Below are 22,823 nucleotides of genomic sequence, written 5' to 3'. Positions count from 1 at the left end.
TATTATTCCTTTATTATTGTTTATCTTACAAACACTTCTCACTATTTTTTCCTTTATTATTGTTTATCTTACAAACACTTCTCAATATTTTTCCTTTATTATTGTTTATCTTATAAACACTTCTCAATATTATTCCTTTATTATTGTTTATCTTATAAACACTTCTCAATATTTTTCCTTTATTATTGTTTATCTTATAAACACTTCTCAATATTTTTCCTTTATTATTGTTTATCTTATAAACACTTCTCAATATTTTTCCTTTATTATTATCTTACAAACACTTCTCAATATTTTCCTTTATTATTGTTTATCTTATAAATACTTCTCAATTATTTACTTTTATAGAGTCATTACTTCCCGGAAGACGATATAAGGGTCAGGTCAAAGGGTGAGAAAGGGTCAGGTCAAAGGGTGAGAAAGGGTCAGGTCAAAGGGTGAGAAAGGGTCAGGTCAAAGGGTGAGAAAGGGTCAGGTCAAAGGGTCAGAAAGGGTCAGGTCAAAGGGTCAGAAAGGGTCAGGTCAAAGGGTCAGAAAGGGTCAGGTCAAAGGGTCAGAAAGGGGGGTCAGGTCAAAGGGTCATACCACCGTATGGATGAAGCTATATCATGTTTCAAAGGTTAATATAGAATATCCATGAATACAGAGGCCGGGGGAGGGGTGTATTAAAGGGGGGAGGGGGTGTATTAAAGGGGGGAGGGGTGTATTAAAGGGGAGAGGGGGTGTATTAAAGGGAGGGAGGGGGTGTATTAAAGGGAGGGAGGGGGTGTATTAAAAGGGGGAGGGGTGTATTAAAGGGGGAGGGGGTGTATTAAAGGGGGGGAAGGAGGGTGTATTAAATGGGGGAAGGGGTGTATTAAAGGGGGGAGGAGGTGTATTAAAGGGGGGAGGGGGTGTATTAAAGGGGGGAGGAGGTGTATTAAAGGGGGGAGGGGGGTGTATTAAAGGGGGGAGGGGGTGTATTAAAGGGGGGAGGAGGTGTATTAAAGTGGGGAGGGGGTGTATTAAAGGGGGAGGGGGTGTATTAAAGGGGGGAGGGGGTGTATTAAAGGGGGAGGGGGTGTATTAAAAGGGGGAGGGGTGTATTAAAGGGGGAGGGGGTGTATTAAAGGGGGAGGGGGTTGTATTAAAGGGGGGAGGAGGTGTATTAAAGGGAGGGAGGGGGTGTATTAAATGGGGGGAGGGGTGTATTAAAGGGGGGAGGGGGTGTATTAAAGGGGGGAGGAGGTGTATTAAAGGGGGGAGGGGGTGTATTAAAGGGGAGAGGGGTGTATTAAAGGGGGAGGGGTTGTATTAAAGGGGGGAGGAGGTGTATTAAAGGGAGGGAGGGGGTGTATTAAATGGGGGGAGGGGTGTATTAAAGGGGGGAGGGGGTGTATTAAAGGGGGGAGGGGGTGTATTAAAGGGGGGAGGGGGTGTATTAAAGGGGGGAGGGGGTGTATTAAAGGGGAGAGGGGTGTATTAAAGGGGGGGAGGGGGTGTATTAAAGGGGGAGGGGTTGTATTAAAGGGGGGAGGAGGTGTATTAAAGGGGGGAGGGGTGTATTAAATGGGGGGGGGGAAATCTGATAGCTGTGGCGAGGGAAAATAAATGACTTCCTCTTTATTCTAATCCTACCCAGAGTCCAATCATTTCCTGGGAGAGAGAGAGAGAGAGAGAGAGAGAGAGAGAGAGAGAGAGAGAGAGAGAGAGAGAGAGAGAGAATCAGGATCTTCTTCTAATCATCAATGTTTTAATGATCTATATAATCCCGGCTGGGGATCTTGTCCCAAGGTGGGGGGGTAGGGAATATCTCGACCCCCCCCCAGATCCCGCGAATATTCCATACGCCAATGAGAATATTCACAGTATTAGTCCTAGCCTGCTAACGCATCGTCATGTACTAGCCCTGTGCCACACTAGCCACTCCTATTACGGTACTAGCCTACCTCTGTGCCACACTAGCCCCTCCCAGTAACGCACTAGGCCAGCTGTGTCACACTAACCCCTTCCAGTAACGCACTAGGCCAGCTCTGTGCCACACTAGCCCCTCCCAGTAACGCTCTAGCCTACCTCTGTGCCACACTAGCCCCTCCCAGTAACGTACTAGCCTACCTCTGTGCCACACTAGCCCCTCCCAGTAACACACTAGGTCAGCTCTGTGCCACACTAACCACTCCCAGTAACGCACTAGGCCAGCTCTGTGCCACACTAACCACTCCCAGTAACGCACTAGGCCAGCTGTGTCACACTAGCCCTTTCCAGTAACGTACAAGCCTACATCTGTCACACTATCCTCTCCCAGTAACGCACTAGCCTACCTCTGTGCCACACTAACTCCTCCCAGTAACGTAGTATCCTACCTCTGTACCACACTAGCCCCTCCCATTAACGTACTAACCTACCTCTGTCCCACACTAGCCCCTCCCAGTTAACGTATTAGCCTAGCTGTGCCACACTAGCCCCTTCCAGTAACGTACTAGCCTACCTCTGTGCCACACTAGCCCCTCCCAGTAACGTACTAGCCAAGCTCTGTGCCACACTAGCCCCTTCCAGTAACGTACTAGCCAAGCTCTGTGCCACACTAGCCCCTCCCAGTAACGTACTAGCCTAGCTGTGCCACACTAGCCCCTCCCAGTAACGTACTAGCCTACCTCTGTGTCACACTAGCCCCTCCCAGTAACGTACTAGCCAAGCTCTGTGTCACACTAGCCCCTCCCAGTAACGTACTAGCCAAGCTCTGCCACACAAGCCCCTTCCAGTAACGTACTAGCCAAGCTCTGTGCCACACTTGCCCCTCCCACTAACGTACTAGCCTAGCTGTGCCACACTAGCCCCTCCCACTAACGTACTAGCCAAGCTCTGTGTCACACTAGCCTCTCCCAGTAACGCACTAGGCCAGCTCTGTGCCACACTAGCCCCTCCCAGTAACGCACTAGCCAAGCTCTGTGCCACACTAGCCCCTTCCAGTAACGTACTAGCCAAGCTCTGTGTCACACTAGCCTCTCCCAGTAACGCACTAGGCCAGCTCTGTGCCACACTAGCCCCTCCCAGTAACGTAGTAGCTTACCTCTGTGCCACACTAGCCCCTTCCAGTAACGTAGTAGCTTACCTCTGTGCCACAGATGATGACCCAGGAGGACCTGGAGGCTCCACATGATGGACCCCACAACTCTGGACTTGTACCTGGGTCGGAAACTGGAAGAAATAGAACTAAATAGAACTCAAAACAGAACTTAAAATAGAACTCAAAATCAAAATCTATGTGGAATCTATCATGGTAATTATATTCCTGCCTTACGCTACGTAATTACGTTAAAGAAACATAATCATTACGCTAAATAAAACAATAATATTTTGAGTATATTAATATCAACAAAATTATATTAATAAATTGGTTGCATGGGGGGATATGACACAAGTAAATTAATAATTATATTAATAAATTGGTTGCATGGGGGATATAACACAAGTAAATTAATAAGTGACTTTAATTTTCATAAATAATTACCCCATAAATGTTTGGGTCTTACGCAGACCGGAAGAACAATTATATATTATAATGGCCACAGTCGACCCGCACAGCTTCTTCCTAGCTCTATATATCCTAGTAACTACACGCCTACTTTATACGCCTATAGCGTATACGCCTAGTAACTGAAGCCTAGTTTATACGCCTATAGCTTAAGCCTAGTTTATACGCCTATAGCTTAAGCCTAGTTTATACGCCTTGAGCCGAAGCCTAGTTTATACGCTTAATAGCTTAAGCCTAGTTTATACGCCTATAGCTTAAGCCTAGTTTATACGCCTATAGCTTAAGCTTAGTTTACACGCCTATACCTTAAGCCTAGTTTATACGCCTATAGCTTAAGCCTAGTTTATACGCCTATAGCTTAAGCCTAGTTTATACGCCTATAGCTTAAGCCTAGTTTATACGCCTTGAGCCGAAGCCTAGTTTATACGCTTAATAGCTTAAGCCCAGTTTATACGCCTATAGCTTAAGCCTAGTTTATACGCCTATACCTTAAGCCTAGTTTATACGCCTATAGCTGAAGCCTACTTTATACGCCTATAGCTTCTTAAGCCTAGTTTATACGCCTATAGCTTAAGCCTAGTTTATACGCCTATAGCTTAAGCCTAGTTTATACGCCTAAAAGCTTAATTATACGCCTATAGCTTAAGCCTAGTTTATACGCCTAGAGCTTAAGCCTAGTTTATACGCCTATAGCTTAAGCTTAGTTTACACGCCTATAGCTTAAGCCTAGTTTATACGCCTAAAAGCTTAATTATACGCCTATAGCTTAAGCCTAGTTTATACGCCTATAGCTTAAGCCTAGTTTATACGCCTATAGCTTAAGCCTAGTTTATACGCCTAAAAGCTTAATTATACGCCTATAGCTTAAGCCTAGTTTATACGCCTATAGCTTAAGCCTAGTTTATACGCCTATAGCTTAAGCTTAGTTTACACGCCTATAGCTTAAGCCTAGTTTATACGCCTATAGCTTAAGCCTAGTTTATACGCCTAATAGCTTATGCCTCGTTTATACGCCTATAGCGTAAGCCTAGTTTATACGCCTATAGCTTAAGCCTAGTTTATACGCCTATAGCTTAAGCCTAGTTTATACGCCTATAGCTAAGCCTAGTTTATACGCCTATAGCTTAAGCCTAGTTTATACGCCTATAGCTTAAGCCTAGTTTATACGCCTATAGCTTAAGCCTAGTTTATACGCCTATAGCTTAAGCCTAGTTTATACGCCTATAGCGTAAGCCTAGTTTATACACCTATAGCGTAAGCCTAGTTTATACGCCCATAGCTTAAGCTTAGTTTATACGCCTATACCTTAATTATACGCCTATAGCTTAAGCCTAGTTTATACGCCTATAGCTTAAGCCTAGTTTATACGCCTATAGCTTAAGCCTAGTTTATACGCCTATAGCTTGAGCCTAGCTTATACGCCCATAGCTTAAGCCTAGTTTATACGCCTACAGCTTAAGCCTAGTTTATACGCCTATAGCTTAAGCCTAGTTTATAAGCCTATAGCTTAAGCCTAGCCCTATAAATTCTAGTTAAGAGACGCCTAGTTAATGGACACATTTAGCTTTAAGCTTGATACACCCAAGCTAAAGCCCACTTAATAACCAGTGTACTAGCATAAAGCTTAGTCATACACACAGCTTAGTTAACAACCCCAGCTTATCGTCAAGCCTAGTTAATAATTACAGTAATTGGGCAGTTAATTAACAAGATGATCTATTTATTTAATATAAACACGTGTGGTGCTCGCTCGACCTCAGGGTAGACATCTTGCTATGGGGTACCCTTGCCTTATGATGTATATACTTGGTATTAGATAGTTTCCCTGATGAGCCCTAACTACTGGCCACAATGACCTCATATCCAGCGTTAATTGGTCGGTAATGAGTCGTAAGAGTAATTATAATAATAATAATTGATGAGTTCAAGCTACACAAGAACGTTCGAACCCATGTTATTCATCGTATCTATCTGTATATCTATCTATGTGTAACTCGTCGTTTACACGAAAATGTCACTCAACGACTTAAAGGGTGGTTTAGCTTAATTAATGACCTCAAAATGGACATATAACTTACCAGAGGATGAATGGCGCGCCTCCATCATCCATCTCCCGGGCTCCAGTGACGTCATCCAATGGCGGGAAAATTTATTTATGCCATCTTGACCTGACCTTCTCTTCCTGCAGGAGAATTACTTCTCTCTGTGACGAAAATATAAGAAAATAAATTAATAATGTAGAAAAGAGAGTCTCTGGGGTTCGTGCGTCCCGCCAAAGATATGTCGTACGTGTGATATAAGAAATGTGATCACGTGATCAATATGGCCACCAGAATGGGAAAGATTTGAATTATAATGTAAGCATTTATCTCTCCATCACTTATATATAAACGTAAACAGATTTGAGAAAAAATATAAACATATTTTGAGAAAAGGATTGATATGAATTATCATCCAGGACAATATGCCGGATAAAAGCTACGATGATAATGATAGCTGATCCCTCCTCTGTTATAAATATTCCCACATAAAACGCTAACTGACCATAGGTTTTCTAATATAATATCGATATGCTATATGTTATTATACAAAGTGATGCTGGACGTTTTTTTGGCGTTATTTAATTAAGTGTTTAAATATTCCACATCCACGACTGTGTCTGGCTTGAAACACGTATGTAAAGCGGAACCAGAGTGACCAAATGTCATTTTTCTAAGCGTTATATTGATGTTTTATCTTATTTTTCCCCGACCATATTCAAGCGTTTATTTATGTGATTAATTATTTCTTATTATATGACTTCCTTTTTTGACTTTTGCAAGCTTCTATTTAGGGGAAACCAGGAACCATAACATTTTCTTAAATGTCATACTGATGTTTTGTCTAAGTTATCTTTACAACATCCGAGCCTTTATTAATCAAAATAATTATTTATATTAATTATATATCTTCCCGTTTAATTATAAATGAGGTGAGAGAGTTTAGATAAATGTATGGCCGAGGTTCTTTGTTGAGGAAAGTTGATGTTTTGTCTAAATTATTCTTACAACATCCGAGTCTTTATTAATCAAAATAATTATTTATATTAATTATATGTCGTCCCATTAAATTATAAATGAGGTGAAAGGGTTTAGATAAATGTATGGCCGAGGTTGTGTTGTGAAAGGTGTACCCCCGAGCGGGCGAGCTGGTGGTCAATGTAAATAATGATGGAGATGGAAGACCCCATCAGCGAAGTCTGTACTCCCGAAGACCTCAAGGTTTGTGTCTACTTAACACCACCAGGAATACCGTAGGTGTGAGGAGAAGATCAAGGTCTACTGGATCTTGAGTCTATATGAATATTTATGATGTCATGACATAATGTTTTTCTTGTGTAGATGAACGACGTCATACAAGGAAGACTTGGTCTTGTGACGTGACGTAATTTTTTTTTGATTTAGTCCACCTCCTCCCAGGAGGCTGGTGAGGGACCTCATGATGTATGACACGAAGGGACAACTTTATTACATTAAATACCAACTCAAAAGCCACACTTTAATTTCTATACCAATGGTCGACGTGGCTTAAGGGGTAGAACAGATGTAAACTTGTGCAAGTTTAATATTTTAATTATTTTCTTTATGGAATGTTTGTTGCTACTCTGGGGAAGGTTGGGAGACTGTGGGAATTTGATTTAATATCCTTTTTAAGCTTTTAGTATCAATTAATTGGATGATGGACAGGAAATTGGTTAATTATATTATCTTAAAGTTGATTATGATTGTCTGTGATCCTTAAGCTCCATATTCTTATCACTTTGCAATATTGACTGATTAGATTATATCAGCTTCAAATATTAACCGATTGAATACTTGTCTTTCATTATTGACTGATGTATCGGAAAGGTGTTGTGCTTGAATAATATATTTTGATGACGATGGAACCACTCGTCACCTTGTACTCTTTATTGCTGATGTCGCGTGTGAGATTTTATGTGTATTATCTCCTACTTCCACAACAAGTGGAAGTTACCTCAAAGGTGGATGGACTTTTGAAGTAGAGGGAAACTGTGGGGTAAACCCTCTAGCTAGGCATATAATCCTTTTATTTTAATAATTATTGATTTATTGTCATTTGATCTCACTTTTCCTTTCCGTAAGCCTTATGTGATGTCTGGTAATTTATTGATGATGACATAAGAAATGTTGATGATAGTAAAATAACCTACACTTTTTATACCTCATTTATACTCCAGACGACAATTATGTTAGACTACAACAGGACTCCACAGCTAGAACGTGTGTTTGTCTTCTGACGAATTAACTTTTAGGAGTTGATGAAGAGTATATCTTTTTAAATGGTTGTTCCTCCTGCTTTCTCCAAATGAAATCCCCGTTCAGTGGACTACAATTTTAAGTAAAGGGAATTTGTGAAGTAAAACTAATCCATATATGTTGTACAAACTGTGAGGAATCAGTTGTTACCACTTTCACGAGTAGAAAACTCTCCCCATAACACACAGTAATCACACACACACACACACACACACACGTCAGACAGGCAGGAAGACCTTTCTGGCTTCACATAACTTGATTAACCGTTACTGTTCCATATGCATACTGGGCACCTCCACCTCTTGCAACGCTGTCTGAGTCAACATACCCATGACCTACGTGCATATACTGAAACCCAACACTGACCTTTGCATGTGGCCCATACAAACTGTAAAGAATAGATAGGCACTGTTTTCTTCAAAACTCATCGACGAGAACATGAAAAGGGATGATTTTTACTTCATCACAAGGCAACGTAATTTGTTTAGGCCTCCTGGTTCACATGTGACCCTTTTCAAAGTATCATTCTGTGAATGGCTGCCAGCGAACATTAATATGAAACTTTGAAAGCTCTGTTTGTTTTTAAATTGATTTACAAATCAATTTAATCCATAAAATCTGAACACAGTACCGAGTAGATGTTTGCTATCAGATGATGTCACTCTTGTGACTGGCGTAACATTCATTGAAAGACAAGAATAAATCACCGTACCTAATTGCCATTCTCCAGTTTTATAGTATTCAAAAGGAATTGGAGTAACCTTTCTCTTTTCTTGGTTGCTTTTGAGTAAAGACTCCACAAACTTACGAAATACTGCTCCCTTGGTCTACATATTGAATGACACATGTTTACCACTGCAAGACATACAATCAATCATAGGCATAAAAAGTGATAGTAGTATGGGAAATGAGAATGTATCCATCAATACCAAGTAAATACATTTATTTTCCCCTTAGAAATAGACGCCAAGTTTGATTGGACATTCTGGTCCTTTAAAAACAAGTTATCCCATCTGTTTTTGAAGACACGATAGCATTAAATAAAGGTTTTAGAGTCTGTCTAAAAGGTACTGAAATGTATTTTCAGAGATAACATATGTTATTGGAAAACATTGATTACCTACCCTGTCCCTTTATTTTCTCTTGGATCATATGATGCATGGCGCTATCCACTGAATGTAAAAACAAAGGTGTGTCCTCAGAAACAAGGAAGAGTAACTTATGATAGACTGCAGATATGATTAGTGTTCCTAAACAGAAGATAACACTTTTTTTAAATTTTATGATATTGTACATCATGTATTTATTAACCCCACACTTTCCCTTTCCTTCATAACTTTCCTTGCTGTTGGGTTATTTTTTTCCAAAAGAGAAATATTAGATCTGCTAAAAAACTGTTTCGTAATTCCTTACTTATTTGTAGAATTCCTTACTTAGTTATAAAACAACAAATACACAAGAAATGTTGATCTCAAAGCTTGAACATTTGCATATTCTTTCTTATACTAAGTGTACATTGGTTCTGATGATTTTTTTTTATAGATTTATTACCTACTCTTACATTATCTGACCTCATAGATTCCCTGATATACTACTAATGCCTTATTTGATGATGCTTTTTATGAAAGTTAAGGTAGATAGGTTCTTCATGGGTATTTCCTAACCACAACAAATACTGAAGCACATGAAACATTAATGGCTGTTTCGCATAGCTAGTTTAAATGCAGAGCTGAAAAAGATTTTTACCTATTAGATTCAGATGTATGTGTTCCACAACATTTAACAAAATGACGCTGGTGAGGGATATAAGGCTAAGAGAAAATCTCTAGTTAATGGAATTATTGGTGAAATATTTTTAGAAATCAACAGAACGTATGAAAAGTCACTTGATTTTCCTCATCTGCACAAATTTGATTTTAGTTTTAATTAGGATAGATTATACTAATATGATTCTTTTGTGCTGTGTGGGACCACGTGATTCTGATTCACCACGTGGTCTTTTTTTCCCATACTTGATTGCCATTTCCATAGATCAACAGAATCTTTAAAAACCGTATCTAACAGTTTAGCAGTTAATATATTTTATCTAAAACATCAGAATATAAAGAGATCAATCTACCTTTATATTCTGATGTTTTAGATGAAATATATTAACTTTGCTTTTCTTCACTTTGTGGGAATCAGTCTAAGGAAATTTGTCTACATAAATGTCGGTAGGGCTTTGTGACCATAGAGACATGATTTACAAGTCGCATATTTCTCAAATAACATTCGGATTATGGTAATTTTTTGCTGCTGGAGAAGGGAAGGTGGGGTTTTTGTAGGTTCTCCTGATTTCTGTAGGTATTTTACTAACTCATTCCATAACCACAAGTTTTTCATGATCATATATGTCACCATTGCTGCCTTATGTAATATCATAAAATCAAAGTTGATGCTCCTAAGTTCCGGTGTAGGGGCTCCAAAGAAATAACACACGGATGTAAAAGTAATACATGCCATTGGATCCTTTTATACTCAGTCTGAAGGATTTAACTAGGATGAGTTTGATTGGTTGATTGGGAGTAGCAGTGGTTATGTAATGATGGAAAAAAAAATGTGATAGTGGGAAGGGCTATGATGCTCAGGGTGAATGCAAAGTAAAAGTACAGGACAATGATTTAACAAATTGTGTGATACCCTAAGTAGAGAAAGTTCAAGGAATGGGGTCCCACAAGTGGACACCCACCTCGAGTTTAGTTCATTACAAAAAACTTGCTGTTGCTGTATTTTTTCTTTTTATTTCAGGCATTTGAACAAACTTACAATGAAGAAGTGAACAAAGGGCAAGTTTCAAGCAAGACTCAGTTTGAATATGCCTGTTTCTTAGTTCGCAGTAGGTAAGTTTATAAGCTTGAATTTATTGTATTTTTAAGTTGCTATAGTCATTAGGAATGATCATGATGATATTAATGATAAAAACTATATTGATGATATCTTGCTATACATTTGATTGCTTAACAGCTTTAGTAGGACTAAATCAGGAACAAATGAACGATGGCTTCATTTGAATACATACGTCCAATCTCAGGCTGTTGTTTATGGTAGGGCAGTGTGGCATCGGGATTGGATGAAGGCAAGCGAGTATTAATATTTACATATATATATATTTCTTTTCTTTCAAACAATTCGTCATTTCCTGCGTTAGCGAGGTAGCGTTAAGAACAGAGGACTGGGCCTTTGAGGGAATATCCTCACCTGGCCCCCTTCTCTGTTCCTTCTTTTGGAAAATTAAAAAAAAAACGAGAGGGGGAGAATTTTCAGCCCCCCACTCCCTCCCCTTTTTGTCGCCTTCTATGACACGCAGGAAATATGTGGGAAGTATTCTTTCTCCCCTATCCCTAGGGATAAAAGTTTGCTGTGTATGTATATGTTGATATGTATATGTGTGTGTATATATATATATATGTATGTATATGAGTGGATAGGTCTTTCTTTGTCTGTGTCCTTGCACTACATCGCTGATGAGGGAAATAGCAATCAAGTATAATGAATAAATAGGTGAATAGATATCAAAAATGATGCTAATGATAATGAATGTAGGATTAATAATAAGTCTTATTGGGGTTGACGTGCTGTCAGTGGATTGAATCAGGGCATGTGTAGCGTCTGGGGTAAACCATGGAAAGCTGTGTAGGTATGTATATTTGCGTGTGTGGACGTATGTATATACATGTGTATGGGGGTGGGTTAGGCCATTTCTTTCATCTGTTTCCTTGCGCTACCTCGCAAACGCGGGAGACAGCGACAAAGTAAAAAAAAAAAAAAATGATTTGACTGTAGCTCAGTTAAGTTTAACAGTGGGTCATAGTACTCTTGATTACATTCGCCTTTTTGACATTTATGCTTGGTCTTTCTTTTCCTAAACAAAGGTAATTTGATGAATGCTAGTTAAACCAAGTGTAAGAGGCAGTTATTGTGGAATTATTAATTTCATGTGATTACGTAACAGTAATTCGTTTGATGAAAGAAGCAAATGGGCTTTAATTCCGGTATTGTTAAATTATAAACTTCTTACTTGTTCCAGAGCATGATTTTCATGTTCAATATTTTGGCATACACAGTATTCTACCTCTCTCATAGTGTGTTTCTGATCTGTGTTTGATTTAGTCAGGAAGTAATTACGTATTCATACTGTACAGGGCGGGAGTTTTACACTCATGGGGCCCCGTCTCTTGATTGCTGCTTCTTTCACACATTATTTTGAATGTATATATGCTGCCAGCATTAACCATGTCTCCAGTTAGTCTGTTCCATTCATCCACCACTCGTATACTATAGAAGTATTTCTGTACATCCTACTAACAGTTTCTTAATTTTAAAGGCATATAGTTGCTCTACTCATGTGTCTGTTCTAAAATGTTGGTAGATTTTGAGGAAGAAGAGGAACAACCACAATTTTCACAGTTATATCAATGCACAAGTATAACCAAACCTTGATTAATGGTTTTGTTTTAATGTTACACTCTTTCCGTCTGAGACATAGTTATATAGGGCCATTTTCTATAGCTGATAAAAGAAAAAGCAGTGTTTCTGAAAGTTTTTGATAAAGATATTGAAAAGCATTAACCATAAGGGTAATATTAGAGATAATTGAACATCCTGAAGCTGGTATTCTTGCAGTAGACATTGATGGGGTGCGCTCGTTCCCAGCAACAATGGTAAGGTTTATCATTAAAGGCTCTTAGATTTAGGTCAAAGAATTTTCAAAAACTGCAGCTGCTTCACCTTGTATTCATTTGATTAGAAACAATTGAATTAACTACTAATGGTTATTGAATAAAGTGTGTAGCTGAAGGATTATCAATTTTGGGTACCTCGAAGCACAATATGTTTTAATCATAAAGAGTAAGGAGAAAGTTAACATTATTTAAAGTAATTCGGTAACTATCATTCATGTTTATCCACAGTGTTTGTTTATGATCTGTCATCAGTGAATGCAGCTCCAAATAATAAAACTATAGTGTTGGGAAAACTTATTTTGATTAATATTGCTTTGATTAAGGTCACGTTTTCTAGAAATCATCAGTGATGTCAATAAAGGACTTAATGTATTTGCTTGTGGGTCATGTTATCTGGAAAGTCGTGAGGTTTTGGGTGGCAGACACCAATTTGGATAGTAATGCAATAGATTAGGCATATATTGACAAGAAGATTACCTGTAGTAATGGCTAGGTGAGGATTTTCCCTCAAAGGCTCGGTTCTCTGTTCTTGATGCTACCTCGCGAAAGCAGGAAGTCGCAAATATGTTTGGAAAAAAGGCTCTTTAATAAGGAAAGTTTTCCTTTACATTGAATTGTAGCAACGGTTTTGTATGCATGGGTTTCCAGGATGCAAGAACATTGATATACAAAAGGTTTGTGAAGTCTCTAGCTCAGCATGTTAGTGGTCTCCCATTTCTGTCTCAAGGTACCCTGCAGACATTCAGCGTGGTGTCATATTGTTGGAGGAACTCTACAAACAACCAGATGAAGTTGGTAAACGAGATTACATATACTACCTTGCTATTGGAAATGCTCGCTTAAAGGTATGTTAAGGCATTTTAAACTTAAGTTGTGGAATTTACATCCAGGTAAAATCAACCTAATGAGTAAATGATCAAAAGTACTCTAGTTAACAGCTGTATCTGTCTTTTGCAACCTTGTATCAACTTATTTTGAAAACCTGTGAAAGTATCTTTGATTTCATTTCCTCCTTTGATGGCTATGGTAACCACCCACAGGTATTTATATTCATAAAACCTATCTCTTTCTTGTACCAACCCAGTCATGCTGTACACACCATCTCTTTACAATCAACCTAATTGATTTCATATTAGTTCGAATATTATGTTTGTGTAAAATCTCTGATATTACCAAATTATCATACCTTTAATACCTCCCATTCCTCACCCATTCCCCTTATTTCATTTGCTCTCACCTTTTGCCATTCTAAACTCAATCTCTGCTTTTTTTTCTTCACACACTTTTCCTTTCCAAGCTCACTTACTCTCATGTCTCTTCTCTTCAACATTGTCTCCTCTTTTTCAAAAACTCACAAATCTTCACTCTCACCTTCACAAGATAGTGATCAGACATACAACCAGCTGCCCTCACTACATTTACATCCACAAGTCTCTCTTTTACATGCCTATCAATTAATACATAATATGATAATGCCCATTGACCATCTGTCCTACTCACATACATATACTTGGGTATATCTCTCTTTTTAAATCAGGTGTTCCCTATCACTAGTCTTTTTCGGTGCACAACTCCACAAGCTCTTCACCATTTCCATTCATAACACTGAATACCCCATGCACACCAATTATCTCCCATCACTAATACCCGGTCTCGTTCACCAAAACTGCTGACACACGCACTTAGCTGCTCCTAAAGCACTTCCCTCTCATCATCTTTCTTCTCATGGCCAGATGAATTAGCACCAATAATCACCCATCTCCTTGACACCCACTTTCAGTTTTGCCCACGTCAATCTAAAGTTTACTTCCTTACACTATCACATCGCCACAACTCCTGCTTCAGGAGTAGTGGTACTCCTTCTTTAGCTCTTTTCTCCTCACCAACCCCTCACTTTACTCCCAAGACATTTCCAAACTGTTCTTTTCCTTTACCATTGAGCTTCATTTCACTCAGAGCCAGAACATCCAGGTTTCTTTTCTCAAACATCTTGTCTATCTCTCCTCTCTTCTCATCTTGGTTATGTCTACACAGATTCAGACTCACCAAGCGGAGCCTTTGAGGAAGATGATCACTCCTCGTTTGGCTCCTTTTGTTTCCTCTTTTAGAAATTGGAATAAAAGAAGGGGAGGGTTTCCAGCTCCCCGCTCCTGCCCTCCTTAGTTGCCCTCAACGACACACAGGGAATATGGAGGTTGAATTCTTTCTCCCCTACCTCAGGTTTTTTTTGCAGATGCTGTATGTATGTATGTATGCATATAAACTTAACCTGCTTGTGGTTACACCATGGAGAAAGAGTCATGTTCAGTGAGGTTGTATCAGCATCAGATGACGTAAGGGAGTCCATTCTCTTGGAGTAACTTCTTTGATCGCTTAGAGAAACTTCATGTTTCAAAGAGTCCATCACTTCCCTGCTTATGATTTAGCACAGACTTGAAGCTGAAAGAGTCCCTTAAAAGGATCCATGGGATCACTGGTTTAATTGTTGTAATAATGCACACCAAGTTTGTACATTCATACATCAGGAATTGAGATGCACTCCTTTGTGCAAGCTTCATACACATTCTAGACTTCATTTTTTGTATTTACCAAGGATTTCAGTGCACCTCCAATTTTTCTTCCTCACAAGACTTATCTAACTGAGCACATCTGCAACCATCGTATTTTTTCTCCATGTAACTAAGGTCATCCACAGCTTCAAGCTCCTCTCCATTTGGGCTGGTATAACTGCGAAATCGTCTTTCATATATTATAGTACTATTTTTACACTACATTCACTTTCAGCATATTCATACACATCATGAAAGCAACTTAAGCATTCTATCCAACTCCATGCTATCATGTAGTGCCCCATGAGAAAACATTACACGCAACTATGGGGACATCACATTATTTCAGCGAATTCCACGCTTAATTTCAAACCACCTACATATGCACCATTTTCATTATAAGGGCTGTAAATATTTACATTTTCTATGCACATCAGATGGAGCCAGAATTTATGGAAGAGCTCTCGAAATCACTTCATCACATATACCTGCTGGATCACTAAGTGGTTGTGCGTACTCTTTTTTCCTCCCAAAAAAACAGTACATTTTTTGTCTTGGGCACATCAATCTGTTCAACGCAATCTTTTCCCTGTTTAGACCCATTGTTTTCACTGCCATGGGTTACACTGATCCTTTGAAAGAACACTGTCAGTTACTGTCCTTCACCATACTCCTTACCACCTCTGCTCATATGATGTGTTACTTTATAATTCTTGCACCTTTATTCCCTTTACCGTTGATTACTACCATGGTCTGGTCTGCGAGCATGTACTCTATTGCAGATTTGTGTGTATACTAAGATAATCATATGTGTAATGTAATCAGAAATTCATCAGCTGACTTGTATGTATTTCTTTATATCTTCTTGTAGGAGTATCAGACTGCATTGCATTATTTGAAAGGACTTCTTCGAGTAGAACCAGGAAACCGACAAGTTCTTGAATTGGAATCTTGCATTAAGAAACGAATGGAAAAAGGTGAGAAAAGAATTGTAAGGAAACTGAATTTTATAGGAAATAGTGATGAGTGGATGGCATAGATTGATTTTTTGTACTGAATAAGCAAAACAGTTGGTGTATGTGAATAAAAGGAAAACAGGAGGATTATAGCAATGTGATGAATGAAGATTTAGATAAATAAACAAGATTTTAGAAGAGCGTGATTAGATGCAGAGGGAAGGGCTGTGTGAAAATTAGTAATGAACTTGATAGGTTTGAGAGATTGTTTGTGACTGAATTCGTGCTCTCATATATTTTTCAAATGCTGGCCGGCCAATGTATTGCCTTTGTTTCTTCTAAAGTGCATCTCAGAGCCATATTTGCTTTTTGGCAGCTTTTGTTGAATATAACCCAGACATTATTTTACCTTTATCTTCTACATGCATTAAATTTTCTAACTTTTTTAGAATATTTCAAAAAACCTTTCATAAGTCAATAATTTGATTATGAAACTCAACTTCTCAGTTTATGTTCTCAAAGAAATTATTCATCTGTGCATAGTTACCACAATCAGTTTTCTCTTCCTGTATCCACTTTAATCACATAGTCAGACTCCAGCTATACATGATAGGATTTTACAGTTGATCCATAATACAAGATTGTTCAATTTCCATGTTACTGTGTGCAAAGAGAAGTTTTTTATATGGTGATGCATAAGTCCTTATGACTCATATGCTCAAAGAATGCCAAGGCTGGAAATTCTTATCAGAACATTCTACGGACTTGTATCCCCACGCATCTTTCCATGAGGATCAAAACTTTCATGGCTTTTATGACTGAAATTTCTCATCGTCAGACCTTTACCTTCTCTGAGATTTGGGTGACTCATTGCTTCATTCAACACAATGATTTATCCTTTATTATTTGTGTTGTGCAGTTGTTCTGTTGTATTACAGTTTCTAGGAGGATTAGTAAATTATCACCACCATTTTGCATGTTTTTTTTTTTACATTAATTCTATCCATTATGTATAGCTTAAATGAGCTACCCATCAGTATTTTGTGTAATGTCATCCCTCGTTAAGTTGACCAAACATTCATCTTCATCTTCTCTAGCCTTCCTTGTTATTGTGTATAACACAGGATGAATTATTGTAGTCTTTACCTCTTAGCATTTATGGCCTTCACTTCTCCCACAGTATCAGGATTGCGTTACATGATTCAGCCATAAATTCAGCCGTTAACTACCACTTCATTCACATTTTATGCATGATTTTTACTCTAATGCACATATCACTTGACCATCGTGGCCATCCTGGGCTACTGACGGTAGGGTTGTTCTGCCCTTTGGCCTCATTCAAAGCCTCTCATATTTTGCTTGCTAACTGTATACTTTAGATCTTTCATGCTGAGGAAAAACTTCTTAGCCTGCTGTAGCAACTTATGGTGGTATACCTTCATATGAAAGGTAATTTTCATCATACTCTGCTTATATTTACCAGTTCTCTGAGCTTCTCTCGATTTGCACTCAACAACTCCTTTGCATCAGGTCACCATTTGATGCACTCACCTTTCAGTGGTTCCCTTTTCACTTTGTTTAGATTCTCTTCTTTTAGTTTAAAAAATCATCGACAACTGCATCACGTGACCTCTGCACTGACTGTCACACTTCTTGAGAGGTGGCCTACTTGCTAGTCATCTCTTCCAGTTATGATGTGTCCTCTTCTTTGATTTTATTTCATTTAGAACCGGTGTGTCCATCACTATATGCTTATCTTAAACAATGGGAACCATTAAATGAGCCTCTCACTTCCTTGAATGTCCTGCCTTATGTTGAATGAGATGCCCTCTATTGGTCTTCCTTGAGTATGTGGCTCGTTACTCCACCATCTAATTTATAGTCCTCAGATATCTTTCGAACTTCTTCAGTCTCTGTGGCTTTTTCCTTCAAACTGCCAAACTCACTGAAAGTATCTGTCCTTCACTTCCTTAAACGTACATTGATTCTCACGTAATAGGCTTTTTTGCTTGCCTGATCTATTATCTGCCTTCTTTGGGAACCCCGACATTCATCCACATACTGGAAGTGTGCACAAGCATTTTGATTTTACAATTGTGCTCACCCAGGCATTTTGTCTCTCAATATTTGTTAGTACTTTCTGAAAAGTTCATGATTTGTCATGGTAGTGCTTTCTGTTTTTTCTTCTTTTTTTTTCATATTAGTTCGGTGTTACCCATGTTAGCATGGTAGCACCAGGAACAGGTGAAAAAAAGGCATATTCACTCACTTTCGTTCTCCAACTGTCATCTATAATGCTTTGAAATCACAGTCCCCACAATTTTTTTATGATGTAGCTGAAATTCTGATTGTAGATTTTTCTTTACCAAAGGTACCATCATTGCCTTCCCACCCCCAGAATCGCCATTTGTCAATTTCTGTTTCCATGTCTATAGAAATATATTTTTGTTGATTCTGGTTTCTATAAATGGTGGTTAAGTGCTTGTAGAGAGGCAATGCTGTGTAGAGTTTGGGCTAGATACTGCAGTATTTTTCAGCCTAGCTATGTTTGACTTCTTTTTTTTTTCCAAGTTTACTTTAGGTTGGTTATTTCGGCTTCAAGTCCATCAACTGCTATGGTCGTTAAGGTTATGGTTTACAGCATACTCTTTTCCTACCATAAATAGGGCCAGTAAAATTTCCAACACTCGTGGCTTACATGACCATTTTGTGATAATCAGTTTTCTACTCTTTGTTTTTGTGATGATTTTCTTATTTTGTTCATCCCAGGAGATATCTCCTTAAGTTAAGTTAGTTATATTAGTTACATTAATGATTGCCTCATGGTTGATGTGAAATAATTTGATTGCTGGATAGTTTATGTGGCTACTTTCACACACCAGACGTGGGTATGGACCTCTACCATTATAGTATGCCTTATTTTCAGCAAATTTACCACAACTTCTAACTTTTTCTTTCCAAAAACACCCCAAGGACCTTTATGAGTACACCTTTCATACATGTAAAATAGTTGACTATTGTGAGTGACTATACTACAGTTTCTCTTGGCTGGAGCTTCTGAATTTTGCTTCCCCTCCTACCACCATACTTATGTATGTGTGTTTGTCTTTGTGATATATCAGAAGGAAGGATTTTGCACTGTACTGTAATGAATGTTTGTATGTTTTGTATTAGTCGTCCTGCTGGTGTATGGGTTAGGATAAAAAGCGTGTGGTTAGCAACGTAATGAATGTAAATGTGATAATGAATATTGTGTCTGATGGAGACATTTTCCTTGCAGATGCATTAAAAGGGGCTGCAATAGCAGGTGGAGCTCTTCTCGGACTTGGGGCACTGGTAGGACTCGGTGTGGCATTGTCTAGGAAGAATTAAACTATATTAGCATGAACCAGGAAACAATTGGTAGCTACACTCAGCTGGATGTGATTGACAGCAGTTCTCAAAGGAAATGTATTGCTAATTATCTTTCCCATATTTTTTTTTTACATAAACTGTCCACAATAAGAATATCAGAACTCAAATGAACTGCTCAGTCCATTCCATGTCCTTTTGTTCATTTCTGGTTGAGGAAGATTACCATTTATTTCATCATATTTTCACCAGAGTAAGTTAGTTTGTCACAATATAACATTACTAGGAAGTGCTATCCATGTGTTTGGCAGAATGTGTTGTGGTTTGTTCAGTAAACTGTGGTCGCTAGTCACTTGCCATAAGATATTAAGGGATTCTAATGCACTACGTATACTGCACAAGATGTGGAATTCTAGTTTCAGTCACTCATTACCTTACTGTTTCAGCAAGAATTCTTTGGATTTTGGAAATAGATATATACCGTTAAGCCATACTGTTTTCATGTGATATTTTTTGATGTAAATATAAGAATATAGAAGCTTTATTTTATGTTCTCTGTGAATGTCCTTTAATGATACTTTAACAATGTGTAGAGATGAAATTTGCATAAAGTAAAGAAGGCTTCGTATTTCTGTTCTAGGAAAGAGATGGTTGATACTTAATGAGTTTCAATAATGTTTCTGATGTTTATTATTTTCCTAGAATTTTATATGATGTTCCTCACGGATTATTTCGCAACAAGATGCTTTCACGATGAAACTTACGGATTATTTTTTGTACTGCTTTTAATGGTGATGAACTAACATTAGTTATAAATTTGCACCTCAAAATTCTCATGGTTAATCTTGGAAGTATTTATGTTGCTTAATATAATATTTTTTTAGGAGAACGATATCTATTAGTGTGTTCCTTTGAAAGGAGTAAAAAAAGTGAAAAGCAAGGCAGTGTCAGACTAATGATAAAATGGTGATAAATAAACTCTCAAGGTATAGTGCTTACTTGTTATATGGTTTTTCATTAAACATAGATTAATCTGTTGAACCTCAAAAAAATGTATATGAGAGAATATGAAATTTGAATGCAAATATTCGTTCTTTATATGGATCTGTGTGGTGGTTTTTTAAACCAGTGGTGCTGGCAAGAGCACTTACCTTTAATCACGTTTTGTAAATCAGTGATTTAAAGATCAGAAAAATGCAGCGATCATAGTCTCTGTTAGACCTGGTATATGAGAAAGATATGGTTGTTATTAGGCCTAGCATATTGGTAAGGATTTTTTTGTAAGATAGTAATGAGTGTTATTGTTCATGTCAGTCAGTGACTTTGAATGGAAAACAATTTCATGCTATTGATACTCTGTTCAAGATGACCAGTTTTCATAAAGATCGTAATTTGGGATCAAGAAACCTTGATAAATGCAATAGGTGATAACTACAGTGTGTGTTCCTTCTATCATATTTGGTTTTCCAATATTTGTATTTTCTCCTTGGTTTTGTAAAGATGGTTAAAGCAGACATTCTATAGTGTATATGATACATACGTAGTGTATGGTCTAATTTTTTTTTTATTTATACAAGAATAAGCTTTTCATAATTACTGTATTGGATTTTTGCCGAGACAGTTCCTAATATAGACAATGAATTTCTCATGATAGCATCCAGGTCTTGTGCTAAGTTAGTTCATTAGTCTGATGCTGTTTACATATTTTTAGTTTCTTGAAGTTTTAGATGTTTGTAGAAAGATTGTATACTATGCTCATTAAAATGTATATATTCTGCTGTTTATTAAGACATTTAAAAATTTTTTTTTTTTTTTTTTTTATACTTTGTCGCTGTCTCCCGCGTTTGCGAGGTAGCGCAGGGAAACAGACGAAAGAAATGGCCCAACCCCCCCCCATACACATGTACATACACACGTCCACACACGCAAATATACATACCTACACAGCTTTCCATGGTTTACACCAGACGCTTCACATGCCCTGATTCAATCCACCGACAGCACGTCAACCCCTGTATACCACATCGCTCCAATTCACTCTATTCCTTGCCCTCCTTTCACCCTCCTGCATGTTCAGGCCCCGATCACACAAAATCTTTTTCACTCCATCTTTCCACCTCCAATTTGGTCTCCCCCTTCTCCTCGTTCCCTCCACCTCCGACACATATATCCTCTTGGTCAATCTTTCCTCACTCATTCTCTCCATGTGCCCAAACCACTTCAAAACACCCTCTTCTGCTCTCCCAACCACGCTCTTTTTATTTCCACACATCTCTCTTACCCTTACGTTACTTACTCGATCAAACCACCTCACACCACACATTGTCCTCAAACATCTCATTTCCAGCACATCCATCCTCCTGCGCACATCTCTATCCATAGCCCACGCCTCGCAACCATACAACATTGTTGGAACCACTATTCCTTCAAACATACCCATTTTTGCTTTCCGAGATAATGTTCTCGACTTCCACACATTTTTCAAGGCTCCCAAAATTTTCGCCCCCTCCCCCACCCTATGATCCACTTCCGCTTCCATGGTTCCATCCGCTGACAGATCCACTCCCAGATATCTAAAAACTTCACTTCCTCCAGTTTTTCTCCATTCAAACTCACCTCCCAATTGACTTGACCCTCACCCCTACTGTACCTAATAACCTTGCTCTTATTCACATTTACTCTTAACTTTCTTCTTCCACACACTTTACCAAACTCAGTCACCAGCTTCTGCAGTTTCTCACATGAATCAGCCACCAGCGCTGTATCATCAGCGAACAACAACTGACTCACTTCCCAAGCTCTCTCATCCCCAACAGACTTCATACTTGCCCCTCTTTCCAGGACTCTTGCATTTACCTCCCTAACAACCCCATCCATAAACAAATTAAACAACCATGGAGACATCACACACCCCTGCCGCAAGCCTACATTCACTGAGAACCAATCACTTTACTCTCTTCCTACACGTACACATGCCTTACATCCTCGATAAAAACTTTTCACTGCTTCTAACAACTTGCCTCCCACACCATATATTCTTAATACCTTCCACAGAGCATCTCTATCAACTCTATCATATGCCTTCTCCAGATCCATAAATGCTACATACAAATCCATTTGCTTTTCTAAGTATTTCTCACATACATTCTTCAAAGCAAACACCTGATCCACACATCCTCTACCACTTCTGAAACTTAATGTAAACTTAATAATATTTGTTTGCTTATATGAGCAAGAAACCACCATAAGTTCAGAAAATGTATTTAACCAAGTTTCAGGAATAGGGTGTTGAAATAATTTGTGTTAGATGGTATATAAGATGGCTGTGAGGAAGATGTGATTTTAATAGAAGATGAACAGTTTGAAAATATGTTGAGCTGCAATTAGAAATGCCATCATTCATGAGCATTTAGTTA

At 38.4% G+C, this 22,823-nt stretch overlaps 2 protein-coding genes across 2 annotated transcripts in view; one reads left to right on the top strand and one right to left on the bottom strand.

The window, feature by feature from the left end:
• Pde9 (phosphodiesterase 9) overlaps positions 1-3,112 on the bottom strand; it is a 230,387-nt gene extending 227,275 nt beyond the window's left edge. Inside the window, exon 1 of the mRNA XM_071696727.1 lies at positions 3,092-3,112. The gene's annotated coding sequence lies outside the window, so the exon portion shown is untranslated. The remainder of the gene's footprint in view (positions 1-3,091) is intronic.
• A 3,520-nt stretch (positions 3,113-6,632) lies between these two features.
• Positions 6,633-21,182, top strand: Fis1 (fission 1 protein). The gene is made up of 5 exons (XM_071696941.1): positions 6,633-6,774; positions 10,618-10,709; positions 13,279-13,396; positions 15,972-16,077; positions 19,337-21,182. The coding sequence occupies exons 1-5, from the start codon at positions 6,721-6,723 to the stop codon at positions 19,426-19,428; spliced, it is 462 nt and encodes a 153-aa protein (XP_071553042.1). The 5' UTR covers positions 6,633-6,720; the 3' UTR covers positions 19,429-21,182.
• Positions 21,183-22,823: the final 1,641 nt, after the last annotated feature.

This window comes from Panulirus ornatus, chromosome 61, assembly GCF_036320965.1.
Source record: "Panulirus ornatus isolate Po-2019 chromosome 61, ASM3632096v1, whole genome shotgun sequence".
Classification (NCBI taxonomy): Eukaryota; Metazoa; Arthropoda; class Malacostraca; order Decapoda; family Palinuridae; genus Panulirus; species Panulirus ornatus.
Note: the sequence above shows the minus strand (reverse complement) of the source record. Positions and strands in the feature narration are given on the sequence as shown.